The sequence below is a fragment of the Sinohyriopsis cumingii genome, chromosome 4, assembly GCF_028554795.1.
Source record: "Sinohyriopsis cumingii isolate HCF-2022 chromosome 4, ASM2855479v2, whole genome shotgun sequence".
Classification (NCBI taxonomy): domain Eukaryota; kingdom Metazoa; phylum Mollusca; class Bivalvia; order Unionida; family Unionidae; genus Sinohyriopsis; species Sinohyriopsis cumingii.
Window position 1 is genome coordinate 138,295,266 of NC_142964.1, and position 19,523 is coordinate 138,314,788.

At 40.3% G+C, this 19,523-nt stretch overlaps 1 protein-coding gene across 3 annotated transcripts in view; it reads right to left on the minus strand.

Annotated features, from left to right (window-relative positions):
• Window positions 1-12,498, minus strand: part of LOC149802171 (arrestin domain-containing protein 3-like) — a 32,063-nt gene extending 19,565 nt beyond the window's left edge. Inside the window, exons 1-6 of one of the 3 annotated variants that reach the window (XM_089956584.1) lie at window positions 12,340-12,489; window positions 9,698-9,849; window positions 7,695-7,829; window positions 6,943-7,166; window positions 5,795-5,977; window positions 5,144-5,326 (exon numbers count right to left, since the gene is read on the minus strand). In XM_089956584.1, the coding sequence (XP_089812710.1) occupies window positions 5,144-5,326; window positions 5,795-5,977; window positions 6,943-7,166; window positions 7,695-7,829; window positions 9,698-9,812 (840 nt within the window). In that variant the 5' untranslated portion in view covers window positions 9,813-9,849; window positions 12,340-12,489. Of the gene's footprint in view, window positions 1-5,143; window positions 5,327-5,794; window positions 5,978-6,942; window positions 7,167-7,694; window positions 7,830-9,697; window positions 9,879-12,339 lie in introns of all 3 variants that reach the window. The other 2 variants (XM_089956582.1, XM_089956585.1) reach the window with 2 other exon arrangements.
• Window positions 12,499-19,523: the final 7,025 nt, after the last annotated feature.

Here is a 19,523-nt window from a genome sequence, read left to right on the forward strand (position 1 = left end):
TTTGCACACGTAGGGATACATCGAACACACGTCCAAGTATTTGATTTCTTCTCCTTTCTCTTCGTCGGCTTGGTACAGCAAACAGGTGGCATTGGTTCTTCCTCCGTACAAACTATCCCTCGGGTTCAGCGGGTCCATGAACTGGTAACTTTCCACGAGGTGTTTAAATTCGGGATCGGTTTTCATACGGTGATCGTACTCGTGTTCCCACATTTCCACCACTTGGTATCCTTCCTGTTCTAAATTTAGGCGTCGTTGACAAGTAGCCTGGTACAAGTCTTCCATGGTTTGTTGTAAAAACTGATTTTTAGTGCCACGGTCAGGGTAACAGACGGGACATCCGTGAAATAAAGAACCGTTAAACTCGTACACGATCTTGGGGTTTTCTAAGTCCCAGCCATCGACCGAATGCGTTCCGATGGTCTTTTCGCCTCCTCCGTTGCGGGCATGCTGAATCCATTTGTCTTCCTTTTCGCACAAGTAATGTAACCAACGTAGGGCTTTGACCGAGTATTGACGTTTGACAAAGTGGATCGTTTGAGGACTGATGACAGCCACGGTCTTTTCAGGCATGAATCGTTGTCGATATACTAAGGAACACGCTTTGGCAATGGTGCAAGCTTCTTTCAAAGGATCGACCCCTCCGTGTTCCATGAACAGTTCTCGAAATTTTCCACAGCAACGTCGTAAAATGTCCACGTCGGAACGACAATACTTTAACATTTCTTCCTGAAAGTCGAAAGGGTCGAAGGCGTGAGCCTGGTACCAAGGGTAGATAGCTTCTCGTTGTTCGGTACGCATGTTGTCGGGGTCGTAATAGTGAGCCTCAGGTAAATGGGGTAGAAAGGCGTGTTGATTGGCTTCCGTATTGAAAAAGTGTGGAAAGTACCCTTTAGCCATTTCTGTCATTCCAAACGTTTTAGGCATTCGGCTCAAAGGCATGTCCAAGTAACTCATCGAATCTTTAAACTGTACTTGTCCCACTTGCATGAAAATGACTTTGGCTCCGTTCAAAGTCACTTTAGGACGCACAGTGCCTTGTTCCGTATAGTACCTCAAAAGAAACTGTCCATCGTATCCGGAGAAATTGTGAGCCATCACCGTGGCATGACGATGACAATCTCCGTAACGTTCGATGTCCTCTTGGCTCCACGTCTTGTCGATGGGGTCTAAAACCCATTTAGCAAAATCGGCTAACGTGTTCGGTCCCCGAAAGATTTTTTCACGCCCTCCGGGAATCTTGCTGCAGTGAGGGCAATGACTGAAGATAGGTTCTTGAATGCACTTCTCGCACGCTCGATGAGCCACGCAGAAATTAGGAATGTGAATGCCGGTCTCTTGCATGCATTCGAAATCAAAAAAGATGAAATTGCCTTTCTTCTTGTGACCGTCCTCTTTCTCTGGTGGAGGTTGGTATTTTTGCACGTAGCATTGGTGTTCCAAGTCCACGATGTGGTGACAAATGTGACATTTTTTCTTTCCTGAACATACGTGTGCCTTGACATTATTGGTACATAGGCCTTGTCCACACGTAGGGCACAATCTCAGCAGTTGACAAGCACATTTCTGCTGTGAACCTTGCGTCTTCAAATGTTGTTGGTAACAGGTAGGGCCGACAAACGTGCGCAGACAAGTTGAACAAGGCACTGGTTTTTCGCTCAGACAGGGTGAAGAGGCCAAACATCCTGAGCATTTCAATCCGCAATGTTTGTGTTGCTCTCGATTATTATAACCATGGTCACCGTATCCCAGGAATGAAGTGATACTGGTAATGGTATCGAAATGGTTATCGTGATAATAGACATGAATGTATTTTCCGTCCTTAAAGTCTTTCCCTCGAAATAACAGAGACCCACGCATTTCTTGAGGGTACACTTTCAAGGTGTATCGTGGAGCTAGGACATCTTGCAATTTTTGCATTTCAGGAATGCCATAATGTTTGTCTTTGGGCAAGTCGGCTTGTTGCAACAGGAGTTCTGCTTCGTTTCGTTGTTTGGCTCGGTCCGATTGTCGAATAGTTTTCCAGGCTCTTTTCCATTCTGTCCTGTCGTTCTTGTTGGCATAGGTTCGTCCCACCACGATGGCTCGGGCTAAACACATCTGGTCTTGAGGGTTGTGAATTTAGACGAGGCTACGCTTAATGCTGCGAAGCTCGTTCACCAATAACATCTTTTTGCGTCCAGTCCCTTGAGGATGAGAGACGTGGGTCATGTCCAGTGTGGCTTTTCCATCGGTGATGTCAAACTGGTCATTAGATTGTTGCACGTGTTGAATTTTGTCCATGACTTTGGAAGTGGTCAATTCTGCAGGGGTGCTAAACTCGATCCAAACAGGGGATTTCAAACCGTCGTGTTGTATGGACAGTCTCGAGCGATCGTCTTCTTTGGGTTGACATTGTCGCTTGAGTGTGGTGAGCAAAGAATCCCACACCCCAGTGATGAACCCTTCTGCTTTCTCTAACGGTACTTCGGCCTTGAAATCTTTAAACTTCAACGTGTATTTGTAAGCCGTGGTTCTAAATTTTCTAGAGGAGCGCTTTTCCCTCTCTCGAATGGAATAGTATTTTTCAGGGTTGACTAAGGGTGGCGAACTTGGTTTAGAGGGTTTGAATTCTGGTTCACTCATGTCCTCTTCAAAATCACTGGCATGAATTTGTGCCAAGACTTCAGCCCTGGTACGAGGCGATAGATCACGTTTCTGCCTCTTACTTTCTTCTTCTTCTTTCTTCTCGAATGAATAGGATCGTTTCATCTTGAGTAAAAAACGTCAAATGACTCAAGTTTAAACACCATGGACTAATTTATAGTCATGGCAGACCAGCGTATATAAAAGGGTGTGTGTCTTGTCCTTTCACTATTCATTTCACTCTCTAACCGAGTACAACGATGGAAGAGACTAGCCAAATCGAACGTTTCATCAGAGCTTTGCGAGGGGTCATTAGAAAATTCTCTTCAGACCAGCCGACGGACTACTCTCCTTCCTTTCGAGATAAAAGTCAAGATACTTGTTATATCTGTCAGAAGAAAGGGCATTGGTCTTCAGAGTGTCCAGATCGTCAAAAAAGATAAAAAGGGGCTAGAAAAGACAAAAGTCAAGATACCTGTTATTATTGTCATGAAAAAGGACATTGGTCTCCAGATTGCCCAAAAAAGAAACAAGAGGAGTCAGAAGAAAACAGGGATTCTTCAGAAGAAGAGAGGGATTCTTCAGAAGAAGAGAGGGATTCTTCAGAGGAAGAAAGCAGACAGGTGAAGAAAAAGAAAGAGGAGAAGAAAAGAAGAAGGGAAGAAAGTGAAGAGGAAGAGGAGGAAAAGACTGTGACGGTGAAGAAATTGAAAAAACAGAGAGACTAAACCAGGAGACAGAAGAAGTCTATGAACTTTTTAAAGTGTTCTGTTGTGAATTGTGAATTGGATTGCAACTATGGATAAAAGAATAAATTAATTATATAAGGTAAGTGTCTTTGAGTTATGATTTTAAAATAAGAAGCTACACTCACGCACTCATATAAACGTACTATAGGGGTAAAATGTTTTTTTTTTTTTTTTGTTTTGTTTTTGAGTTATTGGCAATTGAAATTGTATTTCTTTTCGAGAGACGTGGGTGGCCCTGAAAAGGGCCTTTGGTTTTTTTGGTGTAGGGGTGAGTTTAAGCAATCAACTTTAACTGCCTTAAGCCTTTGCCACCGCCAAGGCCTACTTCTGGACTGCGTAATGTTGATGATGATGATGATTTGGTTGAAATCACTAAGAGTGGTAAGACAGGCTTAGTCACAGGGTTGACGTGTTTAGCTCGGGAAGGTCGTATTCTCTTCGGTCGTGATAAAGAAGTCTGATACATTTGTTTCAGACTTCTTAACTCCGCTAAAATGTCTAACAGTATCGTGACCGTTTGATTTTCACCCTCTTGTTTCTTTGCTGCTACTTCTTCTTCTTCTTGTTTTTTTCTTACCTCTTCTTCTTGCTGCTGTTGCTGTTGCTGTAGGAGAAAAGCTTGTTCCGCTTCCTTTTGTCGTTGTATAAATTTCTCCAATTCTTCTTTCTGTCTCTGTCTAAAATTCTCCACTTGCGGTAATGAAGAAGGTGACGAAGGTTCCGGAACAAATTCTTGCGAGGTAAGAAAATCCACAAAATCCCAATTTACCTCTTCTGAAAGTAAGTCCGAGTTCCCTTGGGCGGTCTCCACTGCTGGTGCACCCCAATGGATCGTTTTCTGAGTTTCCGTCATGTTGAATCACTGTCGCATAGATTGACTGCACACAGGCGCTAGCGAATCTATATAGACCACGTGACGTCACAGACTGCTCTCTTCGGATTGGATGCGGACTGACTGAATTTTGTCACGCGTGTTCGGATTGGTGAATGAACTCAATCCGTTTCAATCCTTCCTCTACCTATAAATAAGCGCAGTTCACTGCATTGATTCACCTGTTCTCGTCGCCTCCAGATGTGGACTACAGTTGAATCATCCACCCTTGTGTCTTCAATGATGTTTAGGACGGACATGCTCATGTATGTCCGGTCCAAGTGGACTGTTGTTGATAGGACAGATACTAGTCTATGGATGAGAAGAGTTTACATAGAAAGACAAGGATGTCTCAAGAGGGTACTTGTGTATGGACCTGCAGATAGAAGGAGTTTAAGAAGAAGAAGATGTGACAGATGCCATCTATGTTAATATTAATATTAACATAAACCCAAAGGCCCTTTTCAGGGCCACCCACATTTCTCGAAAAGAGAATGACTTTCGATTGCCTACCCCATTTTTTTTAAAAAAATTTTTATTTTTTTAAAAAAAAATCCCATGTTCAATTTCCCTTGACGCTATACAGTCCCACCCTGTTTAAATTCCTTTTGACGCTATACAGTCCCCTTTTTCTCCATGTTAAATTCCCTTGAGGCTATATGGTCCCACAATTTTTCTCCATGTTAAATTCCCTTGAGGCTATATGGTCCCACGATTTTTCTCCATGTTAAATTTCCATTGAGGTTATAGTGTCCCACGATTTTTCTCCATGTTAAATTTCCATTGAGGCTATAGTGTCCCGGGGGGGTGGTCTGTAACGTTAATTCCCATTGAGGCTACGGTATCCCCTTTCACTACTCCTGTCATTGTATTATGCACGAACTATGTGAGTACCTACCGTTACATAGTAATGAATATCAATTATTTTGCATCCAATGAGAAAAGACGGCGGTACAGGAGGTACATGAAGCTTGTAACCGTCCCAGACATCGGTATCCCCTGCAGGTATATGCGGCCGTTTTATTGCATACAGCACATTTCTTACTGTTCTGGTTTTACGTCGCGCATGATAGTGTACTTGCTGAAATATACATACAAGATATTATTGAGTCATCTAAAGTTTCAATGGGAATATGACAATTATAACACCATAAATTAGAGAGCAAAACAAAATTTGTTGGTCGTATTTGTGATACACACTCAGGTTGATATCTGATGTATATTTAAAACATAAAAGATAATACATTATTATTAATGTTTGTCTCTGAAGAAAATGGACTTCGGTAGAAGTTTATAATTTACGTGATTTCACAAGCTGCAACAGTTTCTTAACTTTCTTCCAAAGTCTCTTTTTTAAATGATTAATGCTAATGTAGGAAAAAGTCTGCAAAACGCTGACATAGCGCAACATCGGTATAGTATGCCACTTAGTTATTCAAAGATATCATCAAGTCTCTCTCTCTCTCTCTCTCTCTCTCACACACACACACACACACACACACACACACACACACACACACATTGGTACTAAGAAAGACAAGTTACCAACCATGACAAGCTGTGCCTTCGAGCATTCCATCTGCCGGTTGCTGAGGTTAGTAATTTCCGCCCTGAACTTGATGGCTTCCCCAGGCACGTACCCCAGACGATCGGTAGTAATATTGGCTCTGATTGGCCCGCTCTTGCAACATAGGCAGCATAACGTTTTCTCGTCTGCAATTGTCCCTCCGTTCTGAAAATTGCAGATTCAAACTTAAACCCGTATCGTTTTCTTGTACAATTCACATAGATATTGAGGCATTTATATTCCGCGATAGAAACCGCTTTTTGAGGTTTGTTTGTGACGTTCTGTACCATTATATCAAATTTCAACAATGAATACATGTATTGTTGTATGAAAATGTCTGCTAATTTTCAAGCTATTTTTAGTTTTCAATAACCATCAATGTACTCTGGAAGCGACAATATTTTGATAGACAAGTAGTCGTCTGTCTCACATTTTTATGATGCTTCGTTTGTTCATTACGGAACATATATTATGAACAGATTTATCTGTCCCAACTTATATAATTTAGCGTCAACTTAATTTTTATACTGAGCGAAGCTGGTGTTCTTATGTGTATAACACATTCACATTTTGTGTTATTTACAGTTCATCTGTGTAAAGCTTCTTCGCTCGTGAAAAAAGCAATAGAGTATGCTTGAAGAGCCCTCTAATAAGACGTGCTTGACACAGCCAAAACAATTATCAACCATACAGGATGATATACAAAGCCTAGAATGTCTCGCCAAATAATGTAAACAGGAAACTTTCAAAGAGAATGCCCAGAAAAATGTGCTTGAGGGAGTACTGGAGACTGAACGTGGTGTAATCTGAAAGAAACTGTCATAACATTAAATAGTTAGGATTCTCACTGAAGCACGCTAGAATCTCACTCCAACACGTGTTGGTACAAACTGCATAAATTAGCCGAGAGCAAATTGGGAGGTGAAGCAGATCACTTCGTAGTGTTATGCAATTTAATATATAGCTCAAAACGTGATCAACTTATGATGACCCTCTCTAAACTTTTAATTAAAGAAGAGGCCGATTTTGTGTTGGGTCGGGGTCGGGTTAAACATTAGAACTTATTAAATGTGTAAATGTTAAATATAACAGGAGTTCTGTACCTAGATAAATTCTTCGTATCTACTTACAGCAACGTTTGGCAGCTTATTTAAGTCCAACAGTGATATAACAGTGAAAGGACCCATCGTCACAAGATCGAAGGCCCACGGTTTGTCAACCGTCACTACCACGGCGTAACGCACGCGTCCGATCACGGCCTCGTACGAGGACGGAATGTTTAGTGGAAGCTGAAATTTGAACGGGTAGTTGTAGACACCTTGCGGCAAAATAATATCCCCCGAGTGATCAGCCTCTGAAATATGAAGACATATATATATATATATATATATATATATATATATATATATATATATATATATATATATATATATATATATAATTTTATTATCATTATTATTAGTATTATTGTTATTATTATTATTATTATTAAGTAATTGTGAAGTTAGAATGAAGTAGTTAATTTTTGCTCAGTCAGAAAAAGTCCAACATTAAATGTGAGACCTTAAAATGAAACTGAAACATAACTGCAGAGTAATTAATGTGCCTGTCTTTAGCAACACGCGTTCAATAATTCGCTGTCATTTAGTCAATCAACAATTATCAGCTTAAAGAATAGGTGTTCAAATGGTGCTGAACAAACACAATATTTTAATATGCTTTTCGACCCATACTTACTTAAAAATTGCATTGCTAACATTATTATTAATTAGACTTTACCCTCTTATTGTTACAAAATTGCTCAATATCAAAAAGGGACTCTCTCTCTCTCTCTCTCTCTCTCTCTCTGTCTCTCTCAGGTGGGTGTCGCTTGAAGGTTTACGTTTTTGAACCAAATGTACGGTTGTGTTAAAATAGCTTTCATGGTTGCTATATACGACTGTAGTCGTCCCATTCTTTGTTTTTCTTCTCTCTGTCCATCTTACATTAGCATCACCGGAAAAGGTCAATCTTATCTCTAAAAAAAAAACGCACAATAAATAATATGATATGATGTCTTTAAAATAAAACAAATGTAGATGATGATATCAACTGTTACCTTACAAAGGAAGATCTCCTTAGATTACATTTTGGAATTTTGTTGAACTGCAATTATTAAATTTCAAAGCTGAACATTGTACCAAAAAAAAAACAGAGTTTCAGAGTACTTTATTGACGCAAGAAAATGCGTTGTTCTTGTCGTCAAAAAAAACAAACTATTGTGACAAACAAAGACATTATTACATAAATCAATGCGCATCGTTATTATACAAAAAACACGATATATATATATATATATATATATATATATATATATATATATATATATATATATATATATATGGGGCGGTTCGTAATCTAACATAAAGTTTATATCACACCAATCCAGTCATCAATACCCAAAAGTGATGGTAAACATAGATTAAATCAGGCCATTTCACAGACTTGAAATGACAAAAACGAAGGTATTTTAATATGTAGCCTTTTGGGTCGCTTAATCTGTTTATGTAAGAAAGGTTGTTTTGGCATGAGACAGACAGACAGACAGATTGCCTAACGAACTATCTTCGCAATCTCTTTTAGACATATATCTGATTAAAGAAATGGGGCAGCCAATATTAATTACTCTATGGATATGTTTATTTTCTGGATGGAGAGAATATATAGAATACTATGGAAATAATACATTGAATCATAATACACATGGAGACAATACATTGAATCCTTGCATCCATGAATATAATGCATTGAATCGTAATACCCATAGAAATAATGCATTGAATCGTAATACCCATAGAAATAATGCATTGAATCGTAATACCCATGGAAATAATACATTGAATCATAATACTCATAATATGCATTTAATCCAAATGCCCATGAGAGAAGCAATTGAATCCATATACCCATGGAGAGAATTCATTGAATCTATATACCCATGGAGAGAATTCATTGAATCCTTATACCCATGGAGAGAATTCATTGAATCCTTAAACCCATGGAGAGAATTCATTAAATCCTTATACCCATGGAGAGAATTCATTGAATCCATATACCCATGGAGAGAATTCATTGAATCCTTAAACCCATGGAGAGAATTCATTGAATCCTTATACCCATGGAGAGAATTCATTGAATCCATATACCCATGGAGAGAATTCATTGAATCCATATACCCATGGAGAGAATTCATTGAATCCTTAAACCCATGGAGAGAATTCATTGAATCCTTAAACCCATGGAGAGAATTCATTGAATCCATATACCCATGGAGAGAATTCATTGAATCCTTAAACCCATGGAGAGAATTCATTGAATCTATATACCCATGGAGAGAATTCATTGAATCCATATACCCATGGAGAGAATTCATTGAATCCTTAAACCCATGGAGAGAATTCATTAAATCCTTATACCCATGGAGAGAATTCATTGAATCCATATACCCATGGAGAGAATTCATTGAATCCATATACCCATGGAGAGAATTCATTGAATCCATATACCCATGGAGAGAATTCATCGAATCCTTATACCCATGGAGAGAATTCATCGAATCCTTATACCCATGGAGAAAATTCATTGAATCCTTATACCCATGGAGAGAATTCATTAAATCCTTATACCCATGGAGAGAAGAGATTGAATCCATATAACCATCGAGAGAAGAGACTGAATCCATATAACCATGGAAATAATACAATGAATCCTAAAACCCACGGAAATTATACACTGAATCCTGATATTGATGATATACATTTATTGTTATTTATCCAATTGTTTGTCTTAATATTTGCCCTTGTTTTCTCCTAAGTTTGTTAACGAAAAACGCAGTAACTTTGTTACCTCTCATTTTCAGCGATTCCGCGACTGTAAGTTGCACGTTCCCATCCACAATCTGCCCGGGGTAGAACACCCTGCTGGCATTGTTAAAAATGATGACTACGCTGTCTTTCCCCATATCTGCCCGATAGTCAGACTCGATCTCGTAACCAGCTCTTCAATCAGATCATTGAAATATGAGCATCTATTAAAGATGAAAAACTTCAAAAAGATGATTTTTATTGATCATTATGGCCTACCCAATATAGGTTCGTCTGTTTCTCCGACACAATGCATTGTTTAGTCGCAATTCTATTTGTAGAAATGACAAAACTGCTTTTTAATATTGACGAAGAAACATACGATGTATAGTTTATATCTTTCTAACTCCAATACTAATTGTATAATTTGAATATATTGAGAAGGGTTAGCATTTAACGACAGACTACTCTCTGCGTCAAGCGGGATCATGGTCACTACTGACCGCACAGATTTCTGTTTTTTATACTACTGGTATGTATGTTTATATTGTGTTTTGACTGGTCTATTTTAGAAAATTACTTTGATAGATAGATAGATAGATAACACATGTACAATTATATATGCACAAATATATCAATACAAACTGATATTTTTGTATACATACATAGAACTGCATAGCAATATACACGATACCAGATATTTAACAAAAGGTACATTTTCAGATGTTGTTTGCAGTGTTTCCTAATAAATGTATACGAATAGTGGCGCTATTTGATAATAGTGGTAGATTTTTTGTTGTTAAAATGTTCTTTCCTTACAGTTTAAAGTTGAGCAATAGTGATTAAAAATGTATTATATATATTTAATAGCAATATGCTGAAATGTATCAGTGCGAGAAAAATGATATCGCCACAGTGGCGATATTACTTTTGGAACTACTTTTTCTCCATTTTGGAAATATATCTACTCGTGTGCATGTTATTTAAACCCGTATTGCCAGGTGTATGACTATTTCATTCTCATTCTTCTTCTGCTCATTCGCTCTTACTCTTTTCATCCCAGGACGTAGAGATCTTAAATTGTATCAGCAATAGACCCTCTAACATACACGCATGCAGTCGCCGTGGTGCCATCACGAAATACCTAAAACCCAACTCCAAACAGCAAATGTTGACTTCTATTACTTTTCTATGACTTGTTTTCTATTGGAATAACGGAAACTCACAGTGACTGAACCTGTATGACCTGCTGCGATGTGTTACCCATACAGTATACATGTACTAACACTGTACGGCAACGGGTACACATTTTATAGACGCAAAAGCTCGTGATTATATAGCAATACAGTTTATTACGCAGCAGTTTTAACACTCATAACAACTGTGTTTGAAAACAATGGGTAGATCGTGCGTTTATAATTGATGATTGCAAACCAAAATCAGGGGACAATCTGCTACCGATGTAGACTACAAACTTGCCAATGTCACACAAAAATTATGTTTGAATATAGAAACATACAAAATAAAGAACGAAAATCTTTGCAAGTACGTTCACAATCATTAAAATGTGTTGTTCAAATAGATTTACGCTCTGAATTCTGTCAGTAGATTTACGCTCTGAATTCTGTCAGTCGCAGCCGCTGTGTGATGTCTCTACATTGGGCCTACCCCACCCCCAACAGTATAAATCACCGCTGGGATGTTTCTACATTGGGCCTACCCCACTCCAAGCAATATCAACCACCGCTTTGTGATGTTTCTACATGTGGGCCTACCCCACGCCAAGCAATATCAATCACCGCTGTGATGTTTCTAAATTAGACCTAACCCACCCCCAACAGTATCGATCATAAATTGTGTTAGGGAAAATAAAAACTCTTTCTTTTGTATGAAAACAGTCGTTATTTTTACAAAATACTCAATCTAATGCGATGGGGCGGTGGTTCTTTCAGAGGTTTACCGGGTTTTTCCTCCACCATTTATACAAGCCGCCATGTATAACAAATCCCTATATTGTGCCGAAAATGGCGTTAAACCCTATAAAACCAACAAAAACAACAATCTGATAGGTAAATTTTGCAAAACATCTCAACCCAAAATTATTCCAAACTTTATAATCTCTTTTTATCGATGTAGTAACTGCATTGACGCAGAATAGATATGAGTCGACGGATTTCGCTTTCAAAAATATATAATAAAAAGATAATCTGCGTTTTTGGATAAGATATACGTAAATATGTCACGAGTGAAGTGGAAACATTGTATTGTCATGAGTGGCGACAAGGAAGCCATTCATGATAATGAAATGTTTCCACTTCATTTGTAATAATGCAATGTCTCCGCCCCACTCGTTATTTTACAATATTTCCTCTTCCCTCGTGAAAATGAAAGATGTCCTTATATCTGCTCAAAATACGTAGCTGTCTTCTCTATAACAACCGGGGGAGGGGAGTGTTAGGGATAAATAAAACTGACATACGTAAAACGTAAACAATAACCTGTTATGAAATATGTCCCGATATATTTTATGAACGAAGTACAATGGTGAGGAAAGATAAGTACGGGTAATACGTTTGCATAACACATTTACGTAGCTTTATAATTAGAGTTAAGTATATGCTAGCTAAATAAACTTAAACAAACTTTGAGATATAGTGTTTATGGTTTAGAGGATTTAGCCCATACCTGTAAACACTAACTGCGGTGTACAGCCATCACTTTACAGTCAATGATTCGGAGTGCTGCCGCGCGTTAAGGCCTAAATACGACACACATCATGCAAAATGTTTAGCATTGAGGTCACAATACATTTTGACTCATACCGACTTTGTATACCAAAGTTGTGGCGGTGGCCACAACAACCACATTATACAAGTTAAATACAAACATGAGTAATTGCCACTTATAGAATATTAAGGATTATAGCTTTTGTATTTACAATTGAAAGAAGATAAAAGACTATGTATATCACGACTCGTTGGTTTTGCTAGGTATTATAATGTCATTGTTATGTATGATTTGTTTTGGCTACTGAATACATTTTGATTATGGTTAGGAGCTCCTTAATTATGTAATGGTATGCAGAATAAACGAGAAAAATAATATATGCAAGTTCGAGTATATTGGCATGGAGAAAAATCTGTGAGATAAATATATTTTGTTCATTCAGTATCAGTCCCCACTGAAGTCCATGCATTGAATGACATAACTTGCTAGGATAAATATCAATTTAACAATTTTCACTTCTTATCGAGACAGAAATAGTTACATCACATTCGGTGATGTATCGCATTCGATCGATTGATCGACGTTAGGCATTCGACCGACACCAGTAGTGAATGGGGCACTTTAGTCTCAATGGGAATTAGCATTAAAAACACCCCTGGGTCACTTTAGCCTCAATGGGAAATTTAACATTACGAAAACACCTGGGTCACTTTAGCCTCAAGGGGAATTTAACATGGGAAAATTTTTTGGGTCTGTTGAGCCTCAATGGGAATTTAACATGGGAAAAAATGTTGGGTCTGTTGAGCCTCAAGGGGAATTGAACATGGAAAATAATCTTGGGTCTGTTGAGCCTCAAGGGAAATTGAACATAGGGAATAAATCGTGGGACTGTCTAGGGACAAGGGGAATTGAACAGAGGATTTTTTTAAAAATTAAAAAAAAATGGGGTAGGCAATTGAAAGTCTATCTCTTTTCGAGAGATGTGGGTGGCCCTGAAAAGGGCCTTTGGGTTTATATATGCCCTTAATATAAAGGGCATCTGTGACTTCTTCTTGTCCTTAGGCTTCGTCTCACTGTAGGACCGTATATCAGGACTCTTTTGAGGCATCCTTGCCTCTCTACGTAAATCCTACGTATCCATAGGTTGCTGGGGGTCCTATGGACAACTGTCCATTCGGATCGGACATACATCGGTATGTCCGTCCTGAACATCACTGTTGACACAAGGGTGGAAGATTCAACGTCAGTCCACATGCTGCGGCGACGAGAACAGGTAAATCAATGCAGTGAACTGCGCTTATTTATAGGTAGAGGAAGGATTGAAACGGATTGAGTTCATTGACCAATCCAAACACGCGTTACAAAATTCAGTCAGCTCGCATCCAAACCGAAGACAACAGTCTGTGACGTCACGTGGTCTATATAGATTCGCTAGCGCCTGTGTGCAGTCAATCTATGCGACAGTGATTCAACATGACGGAAACTCAGAAAACGATCCATTTGGGTGCACCAGCAGTGGAAACCACCCAAGTGAACCCGGACTTACTTTCAGAAGAGGTAAATTGGGATTTTGTGGATTTTCTTACCTCGCAAGAATTTGTTCCGGAACCTTCGTCACCTTCTTCATTACCGCAAGTGGAGAATTTTAGACAGAGACAGAAAGAAGAATTGGAGAAATTTATACAACGACAAAAGGAAGCGGAACAAGCTTTTCTTTTACAGCAACAACAGCAAGAAGAGGTAAGAAAAAAACAAGAAGAAGAAGCAGCAAAGAAACAAGAGAGTGAAAATCAAACGGTCACGGTACTGTTAGACATTTTAGCGGAGTTAAGAAGTCTGAAACAAATGTATCAGACTTCTTTATCACGACCGAAGAGAATACGACCTTCCCGAGCTAAACACGCCAACCCTGTGACTAAGCTTACCGTACCACCCTTAGTGATTTCAACCAAATCATCATCATCAGAAGTAGGCCTCGGCCGTGGCAAAGGCTTAAGGCAGTTAAAGTTGATTGCTTAAACTCACCCCTACACCAAAAACCAAAGGCCCTTTTCAGGGCCACCCACTTCTCTCGAAAAGAGATAGACTTTCAATTGCCAATAACTGAAAAAAAAACCCACAAAAAAAAAACCATTTCATCCCTATAGTACGTGTATATGAGTGCGTGAGTGTAGCTTCTTATTTAAAATCAAAACTCAAAGACACTTACCTTTTTATACCTAATTTATTCTTTGATAAATAGTTACAATCCAATTCACAATTCACAACAGAGCACTTTAAAAAGTACATTCACTTCTTCTGTCTCACTGTTTAGTCTCTCTGTTTTTTAAATTTCTTCACCGTCAGTCTTTTCCTCACTTTCTTCCCTTCTTCTTTTCTTCTCCTGTTTCTTTTTCTTTACCTGGCTGCTTTCTTCCTCTGAAGAATCCCTCTCTTCTTCTGAAGAATCCCTCTCATCTTCTGACTCCTCTTGTTTCTTTTTTGGGCAATCTGGAGACCAATGTCCTTTTTCTTGACAATAATAACAACAGGTATCTTGACTTTTGTCTCTTTTCACCCCTGTTATTCTTTTTTGACGGTCTGGACACTCTGAAGACCAATGCCCTTTCTTCTGAAAGATATAGCAAGTATCTTCACTTTTATCTCGAAAAGAAGGAGAGTAGTCCGAAGGCTGGTCTGAAGAAAATTTTCTAATGACCCCTCTCAAAGCTCTGATGAAACGTTCGATTTGGCTAGTTTCTTCCATCGTTGTGCTCGGTTAGAGAGTGAAATGAATAGTGAAAGGACAAGACACACACCCTTTTATATACGCTGGTCTGCCATGACTATAAATTAGTCCATGCTGTTTAAATTTTAGTCATTTGACGTTTTTCACTCAAGATGAAACGATCCAATTCATTTGAGAAGAAAGAAGAAAGTAAGAGGCAGAAACGTGATCTATCGCCTCGTACCAGAGCTGAAGTCTTGGCACAAATTCATGCCAGTGATTTTGAAGAGGACATGAGTGAACCAGAATCCGAACCCTCTAAACCAAGTTCACCACCCTTAGTTAACCCTGAAAAGTACTATTTCATTCGAGAGACAGAAAAGCGCTCCTCTAGAAAATTTAGAACCACGGCTTACAAATACACGGTGAAGTTTAAAGATTTCAAGGCCGAAGTACCGTTAGAGAAAGCAGAAGGATTCGTCACCGGGGTGTGGGATTCTTTACTCACCACACTCAAGCGACAATGTCAACCCAAAGAAGACGATCGCTTGAGACTTTCCATACAACACAACGGTTTGAAATCCCCTGTTTGGATCGAGTTTAGCAGCCCTGCAGAATTGACCACTTCCAAAGTCATGGACAAGATTCAACACGTGCAACAATCCAATGACCAGTTTGACATCACCGATGGAAAAGCCACATTGGACATGACCCACGTTTATCCTCCTCAAGGGACTGGACGCAGAAAGATCTTATTGGTGAACGACCTTCGCAGCACGAAAAAGAGTCTCGTCCGAATTAACAACCCACAAGACCAGATGTGTTTAGCCAGGGCTATCGTGGTGGGACGAACTTATGCCAACAAGAATGACACGGCAGAATGGAAAAGAGCCTGGAAAACTATTCGACAATCGGACCGAGCCAAACAACGAAGTGAAGCAGAACTCCTGTTGCAACAAGCCGGCCTATCCAAAGACACACCCTGTGGCATTCCTGAAATGCAAAAATTGCAAGATGTCCTAGCTCCACGCTACACCTTGAAAGTGTACCCTCAAGAAATGCGTGGGCCTCTGTTGTTTCGAGGGAAAGACTTTAAGGACGGAAAATACATTCATGTCTATTATCACGATGACCATTTCGATACCATTACCAGTATCACCGCATTCCTGGGATATGCTTATTACTGTGAGAAATGTGACCATGGCTATAACAATCAAGAACAACACAAACATTGTGGATCGAAATGCTCAGGATGTTTGGCCTCTCCACCCTGTCTGAACGAACGGCAAGAACCAGTGCATTGTTCTGCTTGTCTGCGCACGTTTGTCAGCCCTACCTGTTACCAACAACATCTGAAGACGCAAGGTTCACAGCAGAAATGTACTTGTCAACTCCTGAGATTGTGCCCTACGTGTAGAAAAGGCATACGTACCAACAGTACCAAGGCACACGTATGTTCAGGAAAGAAAAAATGTCACATTTGTCACCACATCGCGGACTTGGAACACCAATGCTACGTGCAAAAATACCAACCCCAACCAGAGAAAGAGGATGGTCACAAGAAGAAAGGCAATTTCATCTTTTTCGATTTCGAACGCATGCAAGAGACCGGAATTCACATTCCTAATTTCTGCGTGGCTCATCGAGCGTGCGAGAAGTGCATTCAAGAACCTATTTTCAGTCATTGCCCTCAATGCAGCAAGATTCCCGGAGGAAAAAAATCTTTCGGGGACCGAACACGCTAGCCGATTTTGCCCAATGGGTCTTAGACTCCATCGACAAGACGTGGAGGCAAGAGGACATCGAACGTTACGGAGATTATTATCGTCATGCCATTGTGATGGCTCACAATTTCTCCGGATACGATGGACAGTTTCTTTTGAGATACTATACGGAACAAGGCACCGAGCGTCCTAAAGTCACTTTAAATGGAGCCAAAATCATTTTCATGCAAGTGGGACAAGTACAGTTTAAAGATTCGATTAGTTACTTGGCCATGCCTTTGAGCCGAATGCCTAAAACATTTAGAAAGACAGAAATGGCTAAAGGGTACTTTCCACACTTTTACAATACGGAAGCCAATCAACACGCCGTTCTACCCCATTTACCTGAGGCTCACTATTACTACCCCGACAACATGCGTACCGAACAACAAGAAGCTTTCTACGCTTGGTACCAGGCTCACGCCTCGGACCCTTTCGACCTTCAGGAAGAAATGTTAAAGTATTATCGTTCCGACGTGGACATTTTACGACGTTGCTGTGGAAAATTTCGAGAACTGTTCATGGAACACGGAGGGGTCGATCCTTTGAAAGAAGCTTGCACCATTGCCAAAGCGTGTTCCATAGTGTACCGCCAACTATGCATGCCCTAACACACTCTGGCTGTCATCAGTCCTCAAACGACCAACTATGTCAAACGTCAATACTCGGTCAAAGCCCTACGCTGGTTACATTACTTGTGCGACAAGGAAGACAAATGGATTCAGCATGCCCGCAACGGAGGGGTCGAAAAGACCATCGGAACGCATTCGGTCGATGGCTGAGACTTAGAAAACCCCAAGATCGTGTACGAGTTTAACGGTTGCTTATTTCACGGATGTCCCGTCTGTTACCCTGACCGTGGCTCTAAAAATCAGTTTTTACAACGAACCATGGAAGACTTGTACCAGGCCACTTGTCAGCGACGCCTAAAGTTAGAACAGGAAGGATACCAAGTGGTGGAAATGTGGGAACACGAATACCATCACCGTTTGAAAACCGATCCCGAGTTTAAACGCCTCGTGGAAAGTTACCAGTTCATGGACACCCTGAACCCAAGGGATAGTTTGTATGGAGGAAGGACCAATGCCACTTGTTTGCTGTACCAAGCCGAAGAAGAGAAAGGAGAAGAAATCAAATACTTGGACGTGTGTTCGCTGTGTCCCTTTTTGAAACTGAAACAAGAAGCCAGTGGCTCTCCTTCCTGGTGTCACACTCCCGAAGAACAAAAGATATTCAAAGAGAAATACTGGCCACAAGAAAGCATTACTTTAGATCACATCGAGAAAAACGAAGGCAGGCGATCGTTTGCCAAAGTGATGTTAAATTGCTTGTGGGGTAAAATGGCACAACGTCCGTGTTTACCCAAGACGGAATATTTGACAGAACCTTCCCGCTACTTTCAGATGATTCACGACAAAAGCAAATTCAAGAACACGTGGACGTCGTTCGCGAGGATTTGATCTTGGTCAATTACGAAGAAGATCTGGACTTTGTACAAGACGACCCTTTTGGAAATGTCATCATTGCGGCTTACGAGACAGCTCATGCTCGCTTAAAATTGTACGAAGCTTTAGAACTGTTAGGGGAACGTGTCCTGTACTTTGACACGGACAGTTGCATTTACATCCATCACCCGAGTCAACAGCACCCTGACATCGAAGGAGACCGTTTAGGAGCCTGGACAGACGAACATCCCGACGACAAGATTCTAAGTTTCGTCAGTGGCGGTCCAAAAAATTACGGCTACGAATACCGGGACCCACAAGGAGAAGTGCACACGAAGTGTAAAGTGAAAGGATTGACTCTGAATTATCGTACCAGTCGTGTGGTCAACTTTGGGGTATTGAAAGAAGCCTTGCAATCGGGAGAGGATGAACACTTTAAAGTGACCACCTATCAACCCAACAAGATTGTACGTTTACCCACTCACCACATCGTCAGTCGACCCTCGGAAAAAGTCTATCAAATCGTGTACCAGAAGTGAGTGCGACTTCCCAATCATTTCACCTTGCCGTATGGACACGCCGGTATTGGTCTGTATATAAAAAGGAACCCTAGGCAAGATCGATAGTTCATTGTGACTACCAAGACCAAGTGAACAAGATGAATACTTTCAGAGAAACACAAAACAAGTTTAGAATGGCACAATTCAAGTTTGGGGCTTTTGAAGTGGAATGCGATTGTGAGCCTTGCTATGGGAACGATGCTGTACGCTGTGACCTTAGTGATGCCGTAAAGCATCATAGGAACTTTGTTTTCACTACCCCTATAATGGAAAGTGATGCTGTGCGTGTCAAACCTGAGGGATGCGAAAGCGATGCCGCTCGTCCTCTTGGACACTTTACTGGGTTTCGTTTTAAAGGTGGATGTTCACCTTCACGTTTACCCCCCCCCCCACAGATGTCATCCAGCCCTGAGCAAACTCCTGTCCATGTCACCCAACCCTCATCGAAACGAACCTGTGAAAGACGAATATTCGTTCCCTGCACGTTTGTCGGAATACTGCGACTTTGAAAATCGTCTTCAATCGTTCAAAGGAAAATGGCCTAAATATCTGGGAGGACCGACCCCCCGAAGAATTAGCCAGAGCCGGATTGTTCTACGTGGGCGAAGGAGATAAAGTCAAGTGCTTCAGTTGCGGTGTGTCACTTCACCACTGGGAACCACAAGAT